At 30.8% G+C, this 21,198-nt stretch overlaps 1 protein-coding gene across 3 annotated transcripts in view; it reads right to left on the bottom strand.

Annotated features, from left to right (window-relative positions):
* The window catches only part of LOC105139256 (villin-4-like), a 12,277-nt gene extending 4,962 nt beyond the window's left edge, over nt 1-7,315 (bottom strand). For 2 of the 3 annotated variants that reach the window (XM_011045630.1, XM_011045628.1), the window contains exons 1-12: nt 7,003-7,315; nt 4,932-5,053; nt 4,549-4,648; nt 3,742-3,810; nt 3,414-3,650; nt 3,137-3,314; nt 2,917-3,049; nt 2,191-2,353; nt 1,944-2,091; nt 1,697-1,797; nt 1,156-1,311; nt 57-125 (exon numbers count right to left, since the gene is read on the bottom strand). In XM_011045630.1, coding sequence (XP_011043932.1) covers nt 57-125; nt 1,156-1,311; nt 1,697-1,797; nt 1,944-2,091; nt 2,191-2,353; nt 2,917-3,049; nt 3,137-3,314; nt 3,414-3,650; nt 3,742-3,810; nt 4,549-4,648; nt 4,932-4,987 — 1,410 coding nt within the window. In that variant the 5' untranslated portion in view covers nt 4,988-5,053; nt 7,003-7,315. Of the gene's footprint in view, nt 1-56; nt 126-1,155; nt 1,312-1,696; nt 1,798-1,943; nt 2,092-2,190; nt 2,354-2,916; nt 3,050-3,136; nt 3,315-3,413; nt 3,651-3,741; nt 3,811-4,548; nt 4,649-4,931; nt 5,065-7,002 lie in introns of all 3 variants that reach the window. The other variant, XM_011045629.1, reaches the window with a different exon arrangement.
* Between the last annotated feature and the right edge of the window lie 13,883 nt (nt 7,316-21,198).

Here is a 21,198-nt window from a genome sequence, read left to right as displayed (position 1 = left end):
TTCCCCCCGTAACAAAAAAAAAAAAAAAAAGTAATTACTGGAAAAAAGAATACTACCTGGGCAGGTAGAAACTTTAATGATTCAACCATCTTGCTCGCCAATGAAATAGCAGAAGCTCTTTCCTCCTATTTTTCAATGAGAAATGTATTATAAGAGGGTTAAACTAATAGGATCCATACATCAGCACCTAGAAGAGGTTGCATTACAAAACTTCTAGAAAGGGCAAAGAAAGCAAGACAAGACCTCTAATTCATGTGAACAAAAATATATGAAAATACAAGTTTTGTACATAAATAATTGTAGCCTGCACACAGCACCCATCCTGCTTCCAGCAGGATATTATACGGAGGAAAAATTATTTACATGCATAATCATCCACTATTCACAATTAAGAGCTCATTTTTTAAAATATATACTATACTAGCGTGCACCCTCTCCATACAATAGAGCCAACCGCTGTTGAGATTAAAACAAAAAAGCCACTAACCAGAATCAGTACAGTTATTTCCACCTCACATTTAGCTTAGCAGATGCATGGCCAATGATTTGACGAATATATGACAATAAAAATATATTTGATGAATATATTTGTGTCTATACCACTCAAAATGAGAACAACTGGGACAAACATAAAAATGCGCAAGTAGCAAAGGAGAGAAGGGGAAGAAAAGCTCTTAAGCCAGTGAAAGTTTTGGGGAGAACAAAGAAAAGCCATGAATTCTAACACAAGGAGGCACATACAAATATTAACCATTATTAGAGGTTTGTCTCTACCATGCCAATACCACGATTAATTAAAGACATTAACACTGTGATTTTATTTGTACCAAAAGTCCAGACAGAGCATTGCTTAACTGTCTGGCTAATACTATATCACTGATGAACAGTGTGAACAAGCTGTTTTTTGTGCTAAAACATTTCATATGAACAAGCTACATTTTATGCTTAAAACACTTTCACTTTCCCAATAAACAAGAGATCCAGTGCATAATGCGTGAAACAAAACTAAGAAAACAATGCAATGATAGCATTCTGTGCTAGACACTGGAATGCCCCACTCCTATTTTGTGACATGTTCCAAAAGGTATTAATGACAGCAACACATGCTCAAAATGAAATAGGGGCACAAGTTAGTATAGGATGCTTGACATTCACCTCAACACTCTTCTTCCCAAACCATGTTCCTATAAGATATTCCTCCCTGTCTTCTCCTGGATATGAATACTGAAAAATATAGCAACCTCCACCGTAAAATTTTGACTGATTTGCAGCAGGAATGAGAATCTTTTCCTGGTCATTCACACTCCAAACCTGTGCAATCATGGTGGAGCTATAATTAGAACCTAATCAGAAAGCATTTTCTGTGGATATGACTAGTGAGTTAAGAAGTATTGTCAGTTGAGAGGAACAAGAGAACATAAATTTGATTTTGGAGAGGAATTGCATTGAAAAATACAAATCTAAAAGCATTTCAGAAATACATGGAACCTTTTTACTTTGAAATGAAACAATACAGGAAAGACTTGAGCTCTTAGTTCAACTTAGGTTGAGATTTACGTTCTTTTACATACTAAAATTATAAATGAGATCTGAATTCCAGGTGGGGGTTGGGAAGAAACAATGTGCATCCTGCCAGTCCTAGGATTCAAAGTCCAAACCTAATCAATTGGCAAAACTAGGATAATATATAGAGCACCTGCAACTTCCCAGTGACATCAATGTATGGTTGAGGTTCTTCTTTCACAGGAGCAGTTTTCAACAGACCATTGACATTAACCCCCTGGCGTCTTAGAAGTGCTGTAGAATCATTGAAAAGAAGATCCATGAGCATTGGAAAATGGTGATAAGAATGAATGATACCTAACACTAATGATGGTCACGATTGCTTCAAGTATAAAAACCAAATACAAGAATAAAATCTATGAGATAATTCAATTGCTGACCCGCAACTTTTCCTCTACCATCCTCAGACACAGTCACGTTAGTTGTCTGAGGCCACGACTCAAATTTTGATCTAAACATCACCGTCTCAAACCCCTCAATTACACGAGCAATGCGGGAATTTGGACGTTCAGCAGCACGGACTAACTCCTGATCAGCGGGATCAACAACAAGCAAAGAAAATTGAGAATTTATATCATTGCAGACATTCTATGATCTCCATATTGAAGATGGGATAAAGAGTATTACTTCCGCTGCTCCGCTGGCGCTTTTCCTTTCATCAAGAGAAGTATTTCTCCCCATCCATACAAAGACTTCAACTCCACAATCTAGAATGTAACACTTATTGGTGTCCAGCAACTCCCTTGTCAAAGAATCAGCTTCAACAGGTTCTGCCTGTCCCTTCTCAACACTTTCATGTAAAAGGTAATTTGTCAGAACTACATCATTATTGTACATGATAGTTCATCCATCATATCTCCCATCAAACTCACTATTAAATGCAGAAAATCAAAGCATATGTATTGATTGCCATATATTTTCATTCATTATCTCCAAATAATTAAACCCAACAAGTTCTACCTTTTCAACACTTGAAAGGCAGCACATAAATTGATTAGGATAAAATAATATTGTTACAACTCTAAATGTTATTGTTCGGTTCCATAATTCAGTAAAACAGTGAATCTTATATTTAACACAAGATGCCAAAGAAAAAGCTTCGGTATATAATTATACATTTTTGGTAACTTTTTTTTGCTGAAAAGAAATGTGATTCGTGCTAACTATTATCTTTCCTAGAAAACCCTCAGAAACAGTTCAGAGAAGACAAAAAGGAAACAAATATAATTCAATGTAATGATGCATCTGGATATATCTGTTTCTACTAGAATATAACAATTAGTAGAGTGGATATAAGACTTATGGCATGCAAAGATATGTCATTGGAGAAAGGAATTTGAGAGAAGACATTACTGAAACAGCTTAGTAGAAAAAGAAACATCAGTCTTATCCTCATCACTAGTTGTTTTCCTTGGAAGTGGAGCAAAGCCACCAAAGAAACCCCAGAACTCTCCAGTTTCAGCATCAGCCATCAATTTTCCATCCTCTAAGCGAAAAGGACAGATAAGCAGAATCAAAGAGCAATAGTTGTAAGCTATCAATATTGCAGTCTCCAGTCTAATTCTCTACTTACCAACAGCAGCCACCTCACATTTTCCATCATGGTAAGTATCTTTGATGTACTGAACCACCTCTAAAGCTTTAGCTCTCTCTTGAATGGATGAGTTGGAGCCATTAAATTGAAAAATTTTTGACTTTGTATCAAGAATAAAAATATCATCATGGTTGAGTGAGGATCGAGCAAAAGGAACCTGCCAATAAAACATTAGATGCTTAATATAGAGACGATAATTGATAATAATAATGATAATTCTTCCTGATAAATACAAAATTTAACTTCACAAACTTGCCTCGTTCACATGGACAACATGTTTTCCTCTACAAACAAACAAGTGTGTTTGGTGTTCCATGGCCTTAGCTTGTTTGAATCCAGATGCGACTCCACCTTCTTGAGGTATAATACATGGTTTAAAATAAGATAAGAACTTCTCAGTTTCATGTCCCTGCACTTCACGATACTGCACAGCACGGCCTCCAAGAGCAGCATCTAGTACAACTGTTTTAATGGCAGCAACACCTGCTTCATCCTATTTTAAAAGAGTGTGGTCACAAGATGAAAGGCATAGAGCACAATTCTGATGATGAAAAACATCTGGAAAATGAAAAACAAAGACTCACCTGAGAGGTATCTTTACCCAGCCAATAATGAATATCATGACGTAAGGAACCACTTTTTAGAGCAGTTGTCTGCAGGGAGAAAAACAAATATGGCATCATAATAAAAAAAATTAATGAAAAGTTTTTCACACTGAAATATCAGAAAATCAAAGAATTGGCTTCACCTTTCAAAAAAAAAAAAAAAAAGGTATAAGAAACAGCTATACACTCACTCAACAAAACAGTCTACTAATTTATAGACAGAATTAGTTAATGCTCTAAAACAGTGCGCATGATAGAGATCAAACAGATAAGAATCAAAACAGAAGCAAAACCACTTGCCAGTGTCTTCTGCTTTTCTCTTTTGAGAATGAAACATGAGCCTTCTTCCCATTCATACTCAACAAGATCTTAATCAACAGATCCTTGTTTTTTCCCATTTCCCTGTCTTTCAAACACTATATTCTATTTATGCTCACACAAAATTACTTCTTAATGTATCATTTGTCATCTATTTATCCTTTCTTCACTATTCACTAAGTCAACTTCCTAATAAGCACATAAACATTAAAAAGGACATCAATGCACATGGATAAACCATCTTCGAGAACCTTCCCACAACTTCTACTTGATTAGTCATCTTGATCATGATTGAAGTTAGAGGAATGACCTCCAAACATCCAAAATCATATAACCAACAATTCACTAAATGATATGATCATATGAACCCTTTCCTTTTGCAACCAAATATAAAACACACATGCAGGTGCAGATGTGTGTGTGTGCACATGGACAAGAAACACAGTGGATAGGAAACAAAACACCAACCTGTAAAATTACATAGGAGTCCCCAGTAAAAAAATTTCCATGAGAGGACTTCGGCACAGGAACAGGACGAAAGTTTTCAATCCGCCATATTTCAAGTCCACTATATATTGTCAAGGATGGTATGGTCAGAAACAAATCAATTGGAAACTATATCTATCTAAGATTAACATAAGTGATTGTGATAATTCTCACCCCTTGAGTTATTGTGCACCTAAAGTACAAGCTACATTAGGATGTAATAATTCTAATCCCTTGAGTGTTACTATGCAACTAAATATATGCTACATTTCAAGAATCAGAACTGCCAGTGAGCAACTCATGAAAAAAGAAATTCATAAGTGAATAATTCAAATATGCTTGATATATTATCAAACAAAGGATACGCCTTTTGTCCAGCTCCCTGAAAGGCCGAGTCTAAATCTCTCATGGAAACAGCCATACTGTTTCTGCTCTTCAATTATTTGGATTGCCACAACTCCAGGCAGAATATAGAGAAAGGATTACCCTGAAATAGAACTAGCAGCATTTATGTTAGATAATGGAATAGAAAAGAAAAGATGTAAACTACTTGAAAAGGCATAGATAATTAAATAATTGCAGGCAACAACTTTGTAGAATGGAGAGAAGATGGCACTCAGAAACTTCTTGGTACGAAGCAAACAAATTAATTTCACGAGTAAAATAGATTAAAGTAAAAAATAATTGATATCCCATGCATATAGTGCAATTTGAATCAAAACCATGCAAAACAGGTAAAGATTTCATCATAAATCCAACATGCTTGCATGACTTAATATTGTAAGTAAAGTATCACAGATCTGAACTATTTCCAGATTGAATAGCTGCTCAACATGAACTCTTAAATCAGACAATGCATGCTTAAACATATATATTATCTCCAAAATTGAGCATCAATGATAAAATTTGTCTATGGAAAAGGAGGAGACTGACAGGAAACTGTTTACCTACACTTTACAGAAACCTCTTTAACAGTGGAAACAAATACCTTATAGGATACGCCTCATGGGCAGAAGCTCAGGAAGTATATAATTTCCCAAGAAGAGTTGTCTAAGATAATTCTAAAATTGAGTATCCCCATTTAGAAATAATGTTTTATAGTCAAATTCAAAGTTTACCATAATAACTTTCCACAGATTATGCATATGTTTAGATTCTGTTAATAACATAGATGTTACAACAAAATTTGCGGTCTCAAATTCATTACCACATTGTATGTTGAATACTTTTCTGAATCCCAGACAAAGAGCTTTGGTGGATGATATTATCATTCAATTTTGAGAAACTAAAACTACGAAATCCCTGATGCATATGTACTCACATCTACCTTTTCCAGATAGAGTATCTATCAAAGGTTTCAGCAACTCCACATGTTTTCTCATATCTGAGATAATCAGTTACTAAGTCCCTATCATCACATCTATAGAGGAAATCAATCATCCATAGTCACCTCATAATACTATGATCATTAGCTTCTTGCTCAGGTTCTTAGTTCCACGAAAGTACCAAAGAACTCCATCCTCAGCAGGATAGATACTGAAACATAATTGAAAGATCTATGCCATAAATTCTAGACCTATGTTTAGTATAATAATACACAAGATGCCAATGCCATTCGGAATATGAATTAGTCCAACGAAAAATATGGATTTTGAAATGTGAAATTAGCCTCAAACTCAAAGGAACAACTGGTTCTATCTCTCATCTACTTCGGCCAGCCCCATAAAACATTTGCCACCAATCCAAGTAGACCCCAACATCAAATAGTACGATGTTTTATATACTCACATGGTGCTGTTAAAATAGGTAACCAACCAATAAATGACAAAATATCAAGACAAAATAATACAACAAAAATGAGACTCAGAAACCAAGACAATGCCGTCATATGAAATCAATGAACCCCGGATAACATCTGCATCAGAACATGGAGCGAAAAACAAGAAAATCTTGGCACACAAACCAATGATCAAATCAAAACTAGAAGAGAACCAAAATATTAGAAAATAACATATTAACAAAACCTACATTGAAAACCCCACAATCTAAAACTTCCCAAATACCGAAATTCAGAAATAAAACAATATTTTACACAAACACACATCAACCGATGCAATTTTTGGTTTGATCAAGTAGCCCACTATTTCCAACATAAGCTAACGTAACCCAGATCAACAATAATAAAAAAAAAAATCTAAAAACACCAGATCAAGCCGAAAGCATCCAAAACAAAGAAACCAAAGTATAAACAATACAATTTTTTGCTACTTTCAATAAAAACAAGAAAACCCAACATGTCAAATATCCAGACAGGAACCAAAACAGTCAAAATTTGTGGTCTACTTTACTGGATTTAGCGAAAGAGATGATAATTCAAAAATCCTAGATGCTAAAGAAGATGGGAAATTCAAAATCTTGAAATGCAAATGAAAATACCTGGTCTTTGAAGCTGATAATCCAATAAAGAAGCAACCCCAGATCCAATCTAATTAAAAAAATAAGAGAAAATTAGAAATTTCTTTTTTTTTTTAATTTCCTCCTTGTTTTAGTAGCAAAGACAGAGAAAAGCTGGACAGGCTAAAAGGAAAGTTGAGAGAGAGGGATAAAGGTGGGGGTAAAGAGAAGAAGAAAAGAAGCGAGAACAGCAAATGAAGTATAGAGCGAGAGAAAAAAGTTAGAGAGAGAAAGAAGGGAGTTGGAGGGAATGATGTGTTGCCAGACGTGCTTATCACTAACGGCAACAAATGCCACCCCACAAGAACATATGAACTCTTTCGTTATTTGCATTTTCCTATTTCCATTAGCAGTACTATAAATATTGTATTTTTGTAATTAAAATTTCCAACAACAACAATTATAGAATAAGAAATCCCATTGTCAAATCAAATTTCGAACATTATTACCATGGAGAGATTTGAGATGAAGAGATTTCTTACCAATGTGGATTTTGTTAGAAAAAAAGTTTGAAATATAGGTTTATATATATATTAAAAGAACTAGAAAAGCTTGGGGCTTGCACTTGAAATGGTAAAGATGCTCATAATCAAATTATTTTAGAAAAATAGGACAAGAAAACTTTGGATGTGACGAGGATTGAACTAGAAATCCAAGTAATGATTATTCTAGAGAAGGTTTCAATTGAAAGTTTGTAGAATGAATGATAAAAGGAAAAGATTAACCGACCTTTTTGACTTTATAAAATCTAGTAAATCGAAAAACAGTTGAAACCTATAATAATAATAAAATAGTCTGAATCTAGATCAACTTTATGCCCATGAGGGTTATATTTATCTAGTCTGAATCTAGATCAACTTTATGCCCAGGGTTATATTTGTTAAAATGAAAGAAAGCAAAAACCTCATAATTTTTTTTATAAAAAAATCGAATAAAATTCGCGTATCCTTATGGGAGGATTATTTTATTGATCTCTTGCTGGATGTAGAATTTTCTGTTCTTGTTGTTGATGTAATCAGATTCTATTATATTCCTGTGAGTTGTGATTTGTCATTTGCATCAGTAAAGGCTGGGGCATCACTAAACTAAAATAAATAAATAAAAAATTGAAGTGCCTTTATGAGTTCAATCTTTTCTACAGGCATAATGGCTTGTGGATTGTTGTTCTTTCTGTAATCAGTATCTTTATGTATTTTTTTATGTAGAACGTGCATCTATTTTATTTTATTTTGGGTATAAGTGACTTCCGTTTTGTGAAAAAAAATAAAAATTGTATAAGTAAAGTAAAGAGATGGTACGAGAAAGATAGGTAGTTATACTATTCGGATAGAAAAGTTTTGTGGTTGAGTTATTTTTTTTAGCTGAAAAAATATTATCAAAACATTATTATTTTATTTTAAAAAATAAAAAAAATCAATAATTCAATATAATAAAAAAGAATTAGAAAAATTATCAAGCTCCATAAATCAAAATGTAAAATAAAAAAATAAAAAAAAATCTATGAAAAAAGTATTGAAAAATAAAACACATGTAAAAACAAATAAAGTCATCAAAACCTACAAATGATATTATCTCAAACCTTAAATATAAAAAAATATTGAATTGAAAAAAAAATTAAATTTATAAAAAAAATCTAAAACATAAAAAGACAAAAAAAAAAATCAATTTTCAACTAACTCAATAATGATAAATAATTTTTAAAAATCTAAAACATAAAAAGACAAAAAAAATCAATTTTCAATTAACTCAATAATGATAAATAATTTTTAAAAAAATAATTCAAAATGACTAAAACAAACTCAGTTTAACCTTCAAAATTTATGACACGAATTATAAAGTTGGATCACAATGTAAAAGGCAAACAAAAAAATAATAACATAAAATTTTAAACCAACCAAAATAATTAGGGATAAATATGAAAAAAAATTAAAAAATAATTTTAAAATGTAGATTTGAAAAGAGAAGGAACCAATTTTGACATAAAAAAATCATCAAGGATGAAATTGGAAAACAATTTCAATTAAGAAAAAAATAAGAATAATTAAAAATAACAATCAAAATAATGATAATCATATTTGATATAAAAATAAAATATCAAGGGATGAAATCCAAAGATAAAATAATTTAATAAAGGATTCAAGATCAAAAACATTATAATTAAAAGAATGAGGACTAAATCTAATAGAAAAACAAAATGTAAAAGGATGTAATTAAAAAAAATAATTAACTTAATAAATAATTTAAAACCAAAGACATTGCAATTAAAAGAATGAGAACCAAACTTAATATAAAAGTAAAGTATCAAGGGATAAAATTAAAAAATAAATTAACTTAATAACTTATTCAAGATCAAATATATTGTAATCAAAACAATCATGACTTAATTTAACTTATCAAATAAATAACTAGACTCCCCCCCCCCCTTTTTTTTTTGCAGTGGCCAACATGTATTTTTAGGTGGAGAGAGGAAAAATAAAGAGGAAGGAAAAAAAACTCCTTATTGGTGCTCTTCTGCATGCCACCGGTTAACACACACCTTACCACCATGACAAGGTTGGTGAGGCGCATTGAATGCCACTCTAGGAGGAGACATTCAATTCAGTATGGCCATCGCATGTATAACCCAAAGCGAACTGGTGGCGCCAACATCTTTTGGATTTAAAATTAATTTATATATATTAAAATATCATATCATGCCTAACCTCATATGAGAATTACTAGAAAAACATAGCAAAAAATCTAAAATAACTTTGCATTCATAGTAGAGAGAGTATATTTTTTAGGAACATTTAAGTAATTGACATGTACAAAAAATAACAAGACCCAAAAATCCTTGAACCAAAGGGAATTTTTTAAAAGGTTATTTGGTAATTATACCATAGAAAAGACATGAAATTACTAATTAATACTTTTCTTTAACATAATTACTGATAGGCCTAGCAAAAATGATCCATATACCCCTAAAGCTAACCTTGCTCGCCAAAGGCAAAATCAACCTTTTAATGTGGATTCACACAATAAAAAACTGATGCCTTTTAGCTTATATATAATATGGTTGGCCATGAAATGGGTTAACTTGTGATTTGTAAGGAAAAACGATCACAGTTTAATGTTGTGGTGCCTTATATTAATACCCAATCTAAAACTACATTTTATATAGGTTTGCAAATTATATTTTCAAGCAATTAGATCTTGTTCGTGTCATGAAATCTTTTATACAATCTCTTTGTAGAAAACAAAATAAAAGTATCTAACAACATGTCTTGGAAACACAAAACGAGAGTTACACATGAAATCTTTTGTTTTATATATATATATAAGGTGTGAGTGTAACCATCTCTATAGGTTAAAGACTTTATAGGGTTTTTCTGATACATCTAGGACTCAATTGGTTACTATATAAATTAGAGAACCAATATGAAAAAAAGAAGAAGTTATATGTTGGGAACTGATTTACGACCATCCCCTTCTTGTACTTGTTGTAAAGCCAAAAAGGTGGTTAATGTTAGGTAAGACCTAACAAATAAATCTTCTTCTTTGGTTTCTTCTTTTTTTAGCACTTTATACATATCTTATACTAGTTATGATACTTTAAGTTTGTAGAATTAAAACTTTTAAGTTGGGCTTATGGAATAATTATTTTATTTTAACTTGAATAATTTTTTATTTCATAGTAATACATTAATATAAATGAGTTTTTTTAATCAATATAAATTATAAAAAGTTGCATTTATTGTTTTTTCAATAATTTATATAAAAAAAGTTCTAACTGAACATCTAAGGGGAGTGCTAGTATACAAGTTTCCTCTAACTTTTCTTTCTTTAGATTTTGTATGTTGAAATCACACAATTTTATTTGAAATCAAACAATTTATTCAACATAACTTTGGTGTGATTACATATAAATTGTCACGTAAGTTGATTTTACCATCTCTATGTAAATAAACATATATTACCAACTAATCATCTACATTAATGTTTAATTCTTTTATAGCCCTTAATAGAACTTGTTATTGTCATGCTTTTTTTCAAGTGTATTTCTTGAAAATATTTGTTGTGATGTTAAATTTAATTAACTAATATATGTTGGATGTAATTTTTTCCTTTCTTGTCTTTTTTTTGCTATAAATTGATAATAATTTATATATAGATAACTATATAAATAGAAATAATGAAAATATTATTACTTAAAAGCTAATATATATATTAGCTAATGGGAGTAATATAGTGTATTTGTTGCATGTGGACAAGAGGCGTTGAGGGGTTATTGGGAATCATCATTTAGTTGTCTAGTTCACGGTCATTGGGAGACCTGAGTACACACTAGTCTTATTAAAAACTTAAGGGTAAAATATTAGTTATGGCTAAGGAATGTATTAACACTTTTAGTGCACCTTACCTGAAATAAATTGCATTGTGTGGTTTGAATATGTTTTAAAGAATTTAACGCATTTCTAACCAGTAGTCTATCTATGATTTAGGATTGAGTGTGAATAAATCTGGTGTTAAGAATTTATTATGGGCTCATGTACCCAAATAAATTCTTATAAACAAGATTTTCTCTAATTCATATATTGTATTTAAAAATACTTTCAATTAAAATTGGTGAATATTTAGAATAACTCTAAGAATTTTTCAATCAACTTTTGATATTTAAATATCATCCTTACTTGTAGGTATAATATTTATACAAGAATATTAACTATTAATTCTCACGGTAGGTATAATATTTATACAAGAATATTAACTATTAATTCTCACAAGTTAAAAAAATTAGTGATTATTGGAATATTGATCAAATTCTCATTAATTCAATAAATTGATTATTAAATCCAAAATCTATACTAAAAAAATAAAACATAACATGTATTTTTTTTAATGAGATATGATGTTTTGTATATTTGTTTTAGAGATTTGGCTAAATGTAACACACAAAAGATATTTTTTTTATTATTTTTTTGTATTTTTATAAGACCACATTTGGTAAAAAAAAAACAATTTTTCATGAAATGAAAACTACCCAAAACAAGCCCACAAGGTGTTTGACACCCTTAAAACCATATACACCTTAACAAAAATGATAGCAAACTAAACAAGGCCTAAGGACTAACATGGTTTTGACCTAACTAGATTAACTCAACTAAGTTGACCTGACTAGTTAGACACAAAAACAAACCAAAATAAAGAACATAGTAAAAACATGAAAACTAAAAAATCTTTTAAACATGAAAAATAAAGAACATGAAGAACATTCAAGTATAAACCTATTAAACATAACTCTTGAACCAGACCATATCTCAAGCAACAAAAGGCAGGTTATTGTTCATAATCAAACATCGATCAAGAATCAATTATCAGTTCACCTCAATTATCACTCAAAAGCCATGATTTTGTCAGAAATGAGTTTTAGTTCAAAATCTTAAGATTAAAAGCCACAAAAAAATGTTATTGATACATTATAAGTCCTAGATTATTTACTCATAATGACAGACAAACTTGAAGAAACTAGAATTACATCAAAACAAGCTTTAAAACTAATACCTAAGATAATGTTCATCAGATGAACATGAAGAATACTAACCTAAAATCCCCATAAAACCCATAAATATAGTTCATCCCAAAATGATCATTTTAGGCCTCTAAAATATGCTTACTTTATCTCCACTTATTAGTACTTAAAAGTATATTTTTATCAAGATTTTATATCAGCATTTTGCACTTGAAGTATCAATAACTCCTTAACTAAAGCATGTTTTATAATAATAAGTCTGATATTATAAGATGCCTTTAATTTATAGTAAATGTTCATCTTAAATGCATGTCTATCACATAAATCAAAGGATTGATTGATAAGCTTAACTACTGAAATTGAAAAGATAAAGAGAGGGTAAAGCTTAAACAAGAGGTGCTGGTTCAGTCTAAACTAGAACACTGTTTAGTCATTGGGTCATATATGGAGTTGTAGATCTTGGATTTCAATTTGGTTTATATGGCTAGAAAGCTAAGACATAGGCTTAAAACATTCATGAAAATGTAAGACTCAATTCTACTGTTTAGAAGTTCAAATCTTAGCAACAATGGAGAAGTTAGAATCTGTTTTATAGCCCAAACATTATTTAGTGTTCAAATCATATCTCGAGTTCTAGAAGTTCAAATAACCTCAAATGTTTTTTGTTAAAAAGCTAAGACAATTTCCTAGAACTTTTATAAATCAATTTTGTTTAAATTATTATGTTAGTAATGACGTTTTATTCAGACAAGAAGATAAGAATTGTCACTATGTCAAGATGTGGTCACCCATTCAAAAATTAGTCAACAAATCAATAGCTTTCAATTTTGGCGTATAAAAAGAGGAATTTATCATGTATTTAAACTTCTTGGTTTTTAGATCAAGATCATGTTCTTGCTCTCTTTTTATTGTAATGCTTAAGTTTTACTTATATTAATATTTTGTTTATGCTTCTTATTTCCTTCATTTTACTTAGTTAACTTTTATCTTATTTATGTTCTTATCTTGTTTATTTCTGTTTCACTCTTTTATTATGTTTAGTTAAGTTTATTAATTCAAGGTGAAAAAGTTACACTAATGGTATAAGAATAAGTATAATATGAACTCAACATGGACCTTAATGTTTAATGCTAACATGTTTTGAATTTGCTATCTTATTCACTTTTAATGTTTTGCTTGTTAAATGGGTAATATAGATTTTTATTGTATAACACTTGATACAACAAATACTTGACACTTTCATAACCCAACCGTATGGTATAACTGACACTTATGCTATGAAAGGAACTTGATTTGTTGTTAACATAAGTTATAATTATGAATACTTGACAATATTTACAAGTATTAGCATTATTCAAATAAGATAACTAATGTAATTATGTTAACAATTTATAATATAATTGGAACCTCTTTTATGTGTGATTTCCAATTAAGTAATAAAAAGAGTTTATACTATACTTGTTTGAAATACCATTAGTGGATCCTCTAACTTTGATATTTGTTTTTATCATTATTTAATTCTCACATTAATTTTACAATCTTAAAATCCTTTTTAACTTATTATTATCATTATTGTTGTTGTTGTTCTTTATAATTTATATAGTTAACCTCCCTATGGTAAGATCATAGTCTTATTGAGTTATTTATTACTTCGACACTTCTACACTTGGGAGAAGACATCAATCTTTTAGTCATGTCAAGTTTTTGGTGTCATTTCTAGGAGGTAAATTCTTGTATAAATTACAATATTTATTTTATTTTTCTTGTATCTAACTTTATTTTTTTTTTAATTTGTCCTACTATTATTCTCTTCCTACACGTATATGAGAGTTTGGTCATGTATATTAAGTGGTAAAATTTTTAAGGTATCCACATCATTTTTAGAAAATATGGTCGAAGAAAATAATCAGTCGTTTTATAATGAGAATAACCGTGTTAGAATACTTAGAGACTAAATGAATCCTATAAGAATAAGTGCACTATCATATATAGTTTTCTCTCTTGATGCATCTAATTTTAATTTTAAGCCAGACATTATTCAACTTTTACCTTTTTTTCATGACTTAGATTTAGAAAATCCATATTTGCATTTAAAGGAATTTAAGGAGGTTTGTAACACTTATAATGACTCAAATTGTAACATGAACACAATCAAATTAAAGTTTTTTCTTTTTTTATTAAAAGATAAAAATAAGATATGGCTATAAAATTTGAGATAGGATCCATTCATGCTTGGGATGAAATGCAACAATAATTTTTAAAGAAGTTTTTTTTATCTCATAAAACAAACTTTTTCAAAAGACAAATCATCACTTTCAATCAAAAACCAGGAGAAACATTTTACCAATTTTAGGATAAATATCGAGACTTACTTAATATTTGCCCTCATCATGGTTTTGAAATATGGAGATTGGTTTCATGTTTTTATGAAGGGTTAATACCTATAGATAAGCAAATGGTTGAATTGATATGTAATGAAACTTTTATAAGAACCCTAATAAACAATGGATCACTTAGACTTACTAGCTAAAAATGCTCAAAATTGGAACACTACAGGCACTTATGAGGTACCAAGTACAACCTAACCTCATACATATAGTAGAGATATGTACAACCTTATATAAGATTATGACTTCCAAGTCAAGTTTGCATCTTTAGCTAGAAAAATCGAGGCACTAGAATTAAAAAAGAATGGTTAATTAGAATATGTTTAAGACATATATGTTAAATCTGTGAAACTAATGAACACTCCACCAACAACTGTCCAACTTTGTCTTTTTTAGGGAATGCCTCCATGAACAAGCCTATGCTTTAAATAGTTTCTAAAGGCCTAATCATAACCCATACTCGCCAACATACAACCCTGGTTGGAGAAATCATCTAAATTTCAATTGGAAAAGTGATAACAAAAAAGCACAAACTTTCCAAAATTCTTATGGATATGCACCTTCTTATGCTTCCCCTCCTAGGAGAAATCTTGAGGAAACATCATATGCATTCATTAAAAAGCAAGAGGTAATCAACACTTAAAATGCTCAAACTATGACATATTTAAAATATAGTCTTTGAAAATTCACATCTACTCTCAGTTTTCAAGAGAAAAGTAAGTTTCCATCTCAACTATAACAAAATCCCAATGGGCAATACAATGTAAATGCAAGTAGCTCCGGAAGCCAACACATGGATCAAGTCAAAATCGATCATCACCTCGCGTACTGGTAAGGTTATTGAAAAACCCACTTTTGAACCTTGTGACACGATGAAAAGATTGATGTCTTCTCCCAAGTGTAGGAGTGTCGAAGTAATAAATAACCCGGCAAGACCGGGGTTGAACCATAGAGAGGTTAATTGTACAAATTATAAACAACAACAATAATAACAATAACAATAACAATAATAATAGTAGCAATAATAATACTAATAATACTACTAGTAGTAGTAATAGTAATAACAACAACAACAACAACAATAATAACAACAACAACAACAACAACAATAATAATAATAAAGAAAAAAAAGGAGAAAAAGAAGAAAATGATGAGAACTTTGAGATGGAAAATTAATGTAAGGATTAAACAATGATAATAATAAATGTCAAGGTTAGAGGTTCCATTAATAATATGTCAAATAAGTATAGTATAAAATTTTATTATTCAATTGGAAACCACACCCAAAGAAGGTTCCAATCAGATTATAAATTGTTAACATGATTACATTAGTCATCTTATTCAATTAATTCTAATACTTCTAAATTTCGTCAAGCATGCATGATTATAACTTATGTTAACAACAAATCAAGTTCCTTTCATAGCTCAGGTGTCGGTTATACCATACATTATGGGCTATGAAAGTGCCAAGCATTTGTTGTACCAAGTGTTATACAACATAAATCAAGATTAGTCATTTAACAAGCAAAGTATTAAAGAGTTAACAAGATAACAAATATAAAACATGTTAGTATCAAACATTAAAGTCCATATTAAGTTTACGTTATACTTATTCTTACACCATTAGTGTAACCTTTTCACATTGACATGATAAACTTAGCTAGACATAATGAAAGAAAGAAAAATAAATAAACAAAATAAGAACATAAATAAGATAAAAGTTAATTAAGTAAATGAAAGGAAATGAAAGGCATAAACATTATAAAAAATACAAAGAGAGAAAGCAAAACATCATCTTGATCTGGACACCAAAATGCCTAAATGCATGCCAAATGCCTCCTTTTATAGGCCAAAATTGGGAACTATTGATTTGATGACTAATTGATGAGTGGGTGGCCAACTCTTGACTTGGTGACAATCCTTATCTTCTCTTGTCTGCCCAAAACATCATTGATAACATCCAAATTGGAGCCACTCGAAAACATGAAAGTTATAGGCAATTGTCTCAGCTTTCTTGTGTAAAACATTGAGCTTATTTTGACTTCTAGAACTCCAGATATGGCCAAAATACTAAACAGTGCTCAGGCTGGAGGACAGATTCGGGCTTCTTTGTTGTTGCAATAATTTGGACTTAAAAATGACCTTTTTAGATCTTGGGCTCTATATGAAAGTTGTAGGCCTATGTCTTATCTTTCCATCCATATAAAGTATACCTAAATATAAGATCTATAGCTCCAAATATGACCCAATTATCGAATAGTGTTCCGGTTTAGATTGCACCGACATCTCTTTTCTAAGTTTAGCCTTCTCTTTATCCTTCATTTTCAGTTCTTAAATTCATTAATCAATCCTTTCATTTATGTGATAGGCCTGCATTTAAATTGAACATTTACCATAAATTAAAGGTATCTTATATTATTAGATATATTATTATAAAATATGTTTTAGTTAAGGAGTTATTGATACTTCAAGTGCAAAATGATGATATAAAACCTTGATAAAAATGCACTTTTAAGTACTAATCACACCCCCTAAGCAGCTTATTACTAGTCCCTAGTAATCAAAGTGTTAAAATAGAAAAACAATTTGCAAATTTCACAAAGTAAGGTAGTCATCATTTAACTTCCATTAATCTATCCAGATATACAAACTCTCGTTAAATTTATATACCTGCTCAATACCTCTTAACAAGGTATTCATAAATTTTTCTTTTGTGCTTAATGTATCAACACATAGTTATGTGGCTTTTCTTGGAAAAAAACAAAATTTTTGTTCTAATGTTTAAGGTTAACTTTCTTGGGTTAGGATTATTATTTTTATCTTCATTTTTTTGTCTTTTTTTTTTTAAATATATATACATATAATTTGAAAACATCATGCATCTTTAACCCATGTAACGAGCTTTCAGCTAATGACTCCCAGACCAGTTGGTCTTAGGGTATTAGGTGTTAAGACACCCCTACGAGCTTAGTAACTTGGGTTGTAGATACTAATATGTAGATAGTGCAATGTTTGATTCCCTTAAGCTTTGCTCCTCAACCCATGTAACAAGCGTTGGACCAATAGCTTCCAAGTCAGTTGACTTTAGGGTATTAGGTGTTAAAACACACCTTCGGGCTTAATTGCTTAGGTTAGGGAGGTTACGAAACCAAACTTATCTATATTTTTATTATTATCATTTTTTTCTTTTTTTTAATTATATACTATCCCTTTCCTTTAGTTGTTACCTTTAACAAAAGAACATAAATAATGTAATAATCCAATATACAACCCATAATTATATGTTAAAGTGTGTGTGTGTAAATTAAGGTTTAAGAATACATGTTATATGTTAAAGAACAAAAGAACATAAATAATGTAATAATCCAATATGCAACCCACAATCAAATGTTAAAGTGTGTGTGTGTAAATTAAGGTTTAAGAATACATGTTAAATAAGTATATGAGCAGAATTAAGTGATAATAATGCGAGAGTTTGTAAATTTGAATATTTCAAGAAGTATTATGACAGACTTTGTTATGAATGATTACTAAGATGCGTCTCAGTAGTCATAAAAAAGTTCTCTTTACTCTGCCATCATAGTAACAACAATTTTGCACATGCTTTATGAAATATAAAACACAGTTTTTTGTTTAGCTATTACCCTCTCCCCCCAACTAAAACGAGATATTGTCCTCAATGTTTAAAGGTAGAAAGATAGAGTATAGAAGATATCACCTGAAATAACGAACACTGACAAACCTGAAACACACTAAAACAAATATAAGCAATAACAAAACACAATAATAAAACCAAAATACACAAATATTCACAAATGAAGGCTCAAATCCAATCTAAGCTTTTTACAGCTTTCCTTAGATGACCAATTTATACGACTCATGGAATGATCAATTAGAGGAATGAAAGATTATAGTTATTCAATCAATTGTTCAGCAGTAGCAGCAGAGATTATGATTTATCGTGCAAAAGATGTTAGAAATTCATGTTCCACAACATGATCAAGAAAAGACAACAACTTATCATAATAACCATTAACATTTAACAAACCTATGAGTTTATGGTGAATGTGCAGTTGGGCCCAAGAGAAAATATAAAAGATCTCTTCCAATGTGCCTAGACCACTTGGTAAAGTAATGAAGGCATCAACATGGTTTAATATTGCATTCATTCGAGCTGACATTGTGGAGACGTGAAGTTCCTCTCCAATTATTTTTCCAATAATGTCCCCTTGTGCTAAAGCTTCAGGGACGATCCTCAAAACTTCACTACCTCCTAAAAATGCAGCTATTGACACACCTCCCATTAACCCAAGATTGCCTCCCCCATACACTAAATGAATCTTTCTCTCAGCTAGCACTTGACCAAGATGATTGGCTGATTCTAAAAACTCCTTTTCTTTTCCAGGACTAGATCCACCAAAAACACAAATATTTCTTATATGATGACCCGAGAAACTTGCCATTTCTACACACTTCTGTATTTGTTGAATGTATGGGTTGAGTAAAAATGAAAGGAAGAAAGAGAGGGTTTTTATAGATGAGAAATTAGAAAAGCAATCATACCACCTATATGTAGGCCTGCTAGAGTCTCACTTACTCTCTCTCTCTATTTATTTATTTACTTTTGAAAAAGCATATGTATGTACAGGTAGTTGTCATTGTGGCTGATATCTTCCCTTGGTTTTACGTCTAAGAACGGCTTAAACGCCCTCTGTGGGTCGGGGATAGGCTTCTCATCCAGTTTTCTTAAAAACTGGCAAACAAGGTCTTTTTTAGTCAGATTCCCAAGACTAAGTCGATCATGTTCTTTATAAAATAGTGACCATAAATCATGAATTACATGATGCACATCTCTCCCAAGACTAAGTCGATCATGTTCTTTATGAAATAGTGGCCATAAATCATGAATTGCACGATGCACATCTCCACTAGGATGCGTCTCAAGAGTCCATAGAAGATTATCTAAAGACTCCTTACTCAGGCCATCCTTAATGAATTGTATTTTATCTTCACGGTTTATAGATACCATTCCTAAAGAACGACATTGTGTATTACAAGTCCATCTAGCACATCGATGATAGACTTTCAGTCATTTTGCACGACATTTCTTTGCAAAAGTGCTTTTACCTGTTCCAGGCATGTGTGAAATGAAGGAGTTAGAGGACTCACCTGATAATCGGACCTTTGCTTCAATCAACTAGCGAATATCTTCTGGAATTCCATGATTCATTAACAATCTCAATCTTGCACATCTAGCATGGTAAATTTTTTTAATTGCATTCTGAGGCAGAGTGGGAAAATACTTTTTTCAATTTTTCAAGATTAATGTCTATTTTTAAATAAGAATTAGAAGAGAGATTCAAAGAATTGCACAAATATATACACAGATATCAGTTATTATGGGAAATTAAAAGAACCGACTGAAGTCACGGAGTACCGTTATCCACCATTTGACCGGGGTGAGAGAAACTAGCAAAAATCACTCAAAAAGAAACACAAAAACAATGGAAGAAAAACAAAATAATTTACCTTTATCTACAAGATCATTCAAACCAGTTGATTCATTTTCACTAGGAGAATTATCAAAGTAAGCTTTTAAATGATGTCCATTTTCCTCAAAAACATTGTCATCCATTGAATTCTCAATATCATTGGCCCCATAAGGATTGTTCCATCTTAATCTTAGCTCTTTAGGGAATGAATAGAGTTGGGAATTATAAAACAAAACTTTTTGACTAGTGTCAACTTTTTGACAATTTTCACAAGTTTTGCAGAATACATGTGTGTCCTTGAACATGGTGGGCCAATAAAATCCATTTTGCAATATTTTTATAGCTGTCTTTTTTAACGAGAAATAACTTCCACATGCTTTAGAATGACAAAGTTTAATGACACTACTTACCTCATTGTCGGGAATGAATCTTTGAAATATTTGATCAGGATAATATTTGAATAAGTTACGGTTATCACAATAAAATCTCTTCACTTCGTTCAAAAACTTTTCTTTGTCTTAGGTACTCCAATCAGCTGGCAAATCTCCAAAAGCAAGAAAATTGATATTTTTATCATACCAAGGCATTGGACTAAGAGAAAGTAAGGATTTGTTAGGAAAGTAATCATCGATTGGTGTGATATCAGATGTCGAATTTGTTATCATTATTGACAAAAGATTCACATCAACATTTTCGGTGCTTTTTTCATCCATGATTTCTTCCTCAGAATAAATCATTTGCAAATTTTCAGATTCATCCAACTCATTTTTACTTAAAGTAGATTCAAGTT

The sequence above is a fragment of the Populus euphratica genome, unplaced genomic scaffold (assembly GCF_000495115.2).
Source record: "Populus euphratica unplaced genomic scaffold, PopEup_1.0 scaffold141.1, whole genome shotgun sequence".
In the NCBI taxonomy this organism is placed as follows: Eukaryota; Viridiplantae; Streptophyta; class Magnoliopsida; order Malpighiales; family Salicaceae; genus Populus; species Populus euphratica.
The sequence above is the reverse complement of the archived record's forward strand: the minus strand, read 5'-3'. Positions and strand labels throughout refer to the sequence as shown.